The sequence below is a fragment of the Cryptomeria japonica genome, chromosome 9 (genome assembly GCF_030272615.1).
Source record: "Cryptomeria japonica chromosome 9, Sugi_1.0, whole genome shotgun sequence".
NCBI lineage: Eukaryota > Viridiplantae > Streptophyta > Pinopsida > Cupressales > Cupressaceae > Cryptomeria > Cryptomeria japonica.
In genome coordinates this window covers 22,394,049-22,398,733 of record NC_081413.1, presented here as the reverse complement: position 1 = coordinate 22,398,733, position 4,685 = coordinate 22,394,049, and the positions used below count along the sequence as shown (strand labels likewise).

The following is a 4,685-nucleotide window of genomic DNA, read 5'->3' as shown; positions in this document are numbered from 1 at the left end:
CATTGCAAGCTGGCAGTTTTGACTTTTGATTAAACTTGTAGATTTTAATTTAATTATTTAAAAAAATATATTAGAAATATATCAAACAATTATACAAGTTGATTCTATTTAATTATGCTGATAAGATAGCTCTCATACTAGTTTGTCAAGGTCATTACTATAATAATAATGAATTAGAGATTGTCTTATTATTCAATCTTATTATTCAAAACTCTACCATATAATTTTAATATTTTCTTAATTAACTTAGTTCGTCATGGATAACTGTAACTAGATTAGGTTAGACAGAATTTGAGCTCTAACAAATTGTAAGATCAAATAGAGTTGACTAAGTAAAATTAACATATATAAGATTCTATACTAGATCTAGAACTTTAAGTTGCCTGAAAGTGGTTTCATGTTTCTTGCACACTATAAGAACATCTGTTGGAGCATACATCAATCAGAATTCTCAATTATAAATACGATATCTCAAAAATGAATTATAAAATGAATTTTAGAGTAGTACAATTTATCGCATTGAAGGAATTGTACGAGTATACTTCAATAAGAATTGATAAAACGTAAGGATGAATTGAATCATCGGAGTCATTGCCCGTCCACAGTATTACATTTCTTACAGAACTGGGGAAATGGGTCGTTACTTATACTATCCCACCGAACCAACCACAAAGTAGTGTATGAGAAGGAAGACTAATACTTTTTGTGGCAGTAGATGAGCGTCTCAATGTCTAGAAGAATGCAAGACATCAAATTACCAATAAAGGCTGTTTGGTTCCGATGTGAAACCCTCCCCCTACACTCCTCCCTTTTCTCCTCACTTTCCTTTTTCTTCTCTTGATCTTCCCTTACACCTCCATATTCTTCGAGTACTTTAGTATTTTTTCTTCCAATCTCTTCCAACACTTGGATCGCATTCTTAAGATCACTCATTTTTGCATTCAATTCTGTAATTTTGCCATCTTTTGTGTGAAGTAATGACTGTTTTATCGATATGTCCTTTTGTAAGAGTTGGTTTTCTTGATCAAGTTGAAGGGCTTCCTGTTTCACTGTTCTATTCTCGATAACTAGATCTTCCTTAATTTTATCACTGTTTTCTGATAGAGACGTGAGTAATTGCCTCTCCCATGTTGCCGAATCGAGCATATCATCAGTGGAAACCCGTCTATAATCTTTCATCAGTGGAAACCTGTTTTGAACCTCATGAACTTGTTTCAATAAACCATTTTCTTGAATCAAAGGCACCTCCCTGCTTGCTGGCGTAGATCTAAGTGAGTTCCTCTCATTTTCAGTAGTCAGTTCTTCCAATTTCAATTTCAGAGATTCATTTTCTGTAGTCAGTTCTTCATTTGTCTTGCTCAATTTTTTTTGTTCATGGGTGATCAATTGCACTTGAGTTTGCAAGGCTTCCACTGTCTTTGCATTGCTCTCTGAGAGAGACATTAGGCTACATGTTTCATCTTCCATAGAGCTTAGTATATCATTATAATCTCCCAGCTGTGCCTTCAAAAACTCACATTCAATACACAATTCTACATATTCCTGGCTCAAAATTCTCCCTTCATTAGTCATCAAATCAAGGTTATTTTGCAGCCCTGCAACAGAGCCTTCAAAATTTGCGTTACAAGATTCCCACAAGCGGGTATCTTCTCTCATCTGCGCATGCAATTCCTTATTCCTATCGTTGCATTCTCTCAATTTGTTTTCCAACTCATCCTTTTCATCTGTTAAATGGGCCCACAGAAGTTTATATTCCTTGCTCAATATCCATTTCTCAGACTGCAGATCTGCAACTTTGTTTTCTAAATCAGCCTTACTACTAACCCATAACCACTCGTTTTCTTCAATTTTTCTATTTAAATCCCCAATCCTATCATTGCATTCTTTCAACTTATTTTCTAACTGATTATTCTCTTCTCTTAGCACATTACAGACTTCTTGGTCTTTTTCTCTCAAAATATTTGTTTCATCAAGCTCATTTTGTAGCCGTATAAAAGCCTTTTCCAGCTCATATTTTTTATGTTCTGATTGAGAGCACCAATCCTCATGTTTATGGCTTAACATTGTCGCTTCATTAAGCTCATTTTGCAGTTTTGCAATTGTAACTTGAAATTCTCCCTTACAAGTAGCCAATTTTTCCTTTAATTGTATAGTTTCATTAATGGATTGATTAAAATTATTTTGCAGCCCTGCAATAGAGTCTTCAAATTTCGCCTTAAGAGCCTCCCACAAGCGGCAATATTCTCTCATCTGTGCATGCAATTCCTTTTTCCTATCGTTGCGTTCTCTCAGTTTGTCTTCCAGCTCATATTTTTCATCTCTTAAATGGGCCCACAGAGCTCTATATTCCTGGATCAATGTCTCTTTCTCATACTGCGCATCTGCAAGTCTGCTTTCCAAACCCTCCTTATTACAAACCCACAATAGCTCCTCTTTAATTTTTGTATTTAATTTTGCAATCCTTTCATTGCATTGTTTCAACTTATGTCCTAACCGATTGTTTTCTTCCCTTAGCACATTACACTGCTCTTGGTCTTTTACTCTCAAAATCTTTGTTTCATCGACTTCATTTTGTAGTCGTCTAAGAGTCTTTTCCAACTCATTTTTTTCTTGTCCTGATTGAGAGCACAAATCTTCATACTTTTGGCCTAGCATTCTCGCTTCATTGAGATCATTTTGCAGTTTTGCAATTGTAACTTCAAATTCTCCCTTGGAAGCGTCCCACATGTGCCTATCTTCAGCCAATTTTTCCTTTAATTGTTGAGTTTCATTAATGGATTGATTTAAATTATTTTCTAACTCAGCTTTTTCTCTACTTATTTCATTAAGCTTTTTCTGCAGCTTTACAATCGTACCTTCTAAATTCACCTTACAAGTATCCCAAAGGTAACCTTTTTCAGTCATTTTTTCATGTAATTCCTCATTCCTATTATTCAACTCTCTCAACTCCTCTTCCAATTTTATTTTTTCATGCCTTAATTGAACGCATGCTTCTTCATCTTTCAGGCTCAACACTTTTGTTTCATTGAGCTCATTTTGCAGCCCTGTAGCTCATTTTAGAAGATTCCCACAAGCACCCAGCTTCAGACAATTTTGCTTTCAATTCTTCAGTCTCGTCACTGTATTCTCTTACCTTACTTTCCAATTGATTATTTTCTTTCAGTAATTCAGAGCGCAATTCTTCATGTTTGTTAATCAAAATTCTTGCTTCATTAAGATCACCATCCAGCTGTAAAACTCTTTCTTGCAAATCAGTTTTTTCTTGTCTCAGCTTACTGCACAGTTGTTCATGTCCTTGGCTGAATACTTTCGCTTCATTAAGCTCATTTTGTAGCTCTGAAACCTGGTTTTCAACCTTCTGCTTACTATCTTGGAAGCATCCCACAAGCTTCTATCTTCAGTCATTTTATCTTGTAATCCCTTAATCACATCATTGGATTTTTTCAAATTATTTTCCAGCTCATTTTTTTCCTTCCCTAATAGATCACACAATTTTCCAAGATTCTCACTCAATTGTTTTGTTTGATCAAGCTCACTTTTAAGCCCTTGTAATTCCTTCATTACATCACTGCTTTCTTGCAATTTGTTATTGGCATCATCACACGTTCTCAATTTGTCTTTCAACCCATCTATTTCTTTTCTATCATTCAGGCTTTTCAAATTTGTCACCTCGTCACATTTGCTCTCTTTCCTGTCATCTTTTGCATTTACTTTTATTGATGTTTGTTGACTAAGGCCCTGCAATTTTTTTGTACAGTCACCTTGATTAGTTACCATGTTACTACTATTTGAACTTCCTTGATTTGTTCAAAGGTTGAGATTTTCATTTTACCTGCTTGTTACTGCCCTTTGACTTCATTCCCTTTCCTCTTGCCATATTTCTCGACTCCTACAAACCCAATCAAAGCACTTGTAATTTTCAAGACAAAAGATATCAATTAATAAACTTTGTAGACAATCAATTTTAGATATTGCGCAAGCTTTAAACAGTTGTCAAGGAATTGTTTATATGTTACATTTAACATGTAGTAAAATGTTCTCTATATAATTTTATAATTTTGATTGTATATATGAAGCCGCAATTGATGGAATTTTAAAACACATACCTAAATGTGATACTGTGCACCAACTTTCTTTGACAAAAAGAGTTCTGCAAAGAATGGAAGTATGCAAATTATAATCGCTTCACCAACAAGTTAGATCGATGGATGATTTTCAACAGAGAAATTGAGGATGATATATAGTGAGAAATTGCAGGTCTTGTTAGAGAAGGGTTGCATCGCTTCGATTGAAAACTGATTCGTTCACGCAAGCTATTATAAAACTTAAAATTCTATAAAGCAATTTTAAATTATAAGACAAGCAATTAATTTTTTGTTAGTAATTAAAGGTCTTGTGAATAGCACATTACAAAACTGCTTCTGAATAATAGAAAGAGGCAAGAATGTTATGGCATCTTTTATGAAATGGCAAGAGGAAAGAGGCTAGAATGTTATGGCACCTTTTATTAGCTTGCGGTGTGAATGTGGTAGAATGAGGGGTAGTTAGGGAGGGAAGGTGGTCATGGAAAAATCTTGATAGGAAGATATGTTTTGAGAAATATATTAGAAAGAAAGAAAATACAATTATCGTTGGTTTATATAAACTGGCATAATTTACAAAAATATACAAAATTTTGTGTGGGA

At 34.3% G+C, this 4,685-nt stretch overlaps 1 protein-coding gene across 1 annotated transcript; it reads right to left on the bottom strand.

Annotated features, from left to right (window-relative positions):
- Window positions 1-693: 693 nt before the first annotated feature.
- On the bottom strand, window positions 694-2,904 carry LOC131042605 (uncharacterized). The gene has a single exon (XM_057975917.1). The coding sequence runs from the start codon at window positions 2,902-2,904 to the stop codon at window positions 694-696; it is 2,211 nt and encodes a 736-aa protein (XP_057831900.1).
- Between the last annotated feature and the right edge of the window lie 1,781 nt (window positions 2,905-4,685).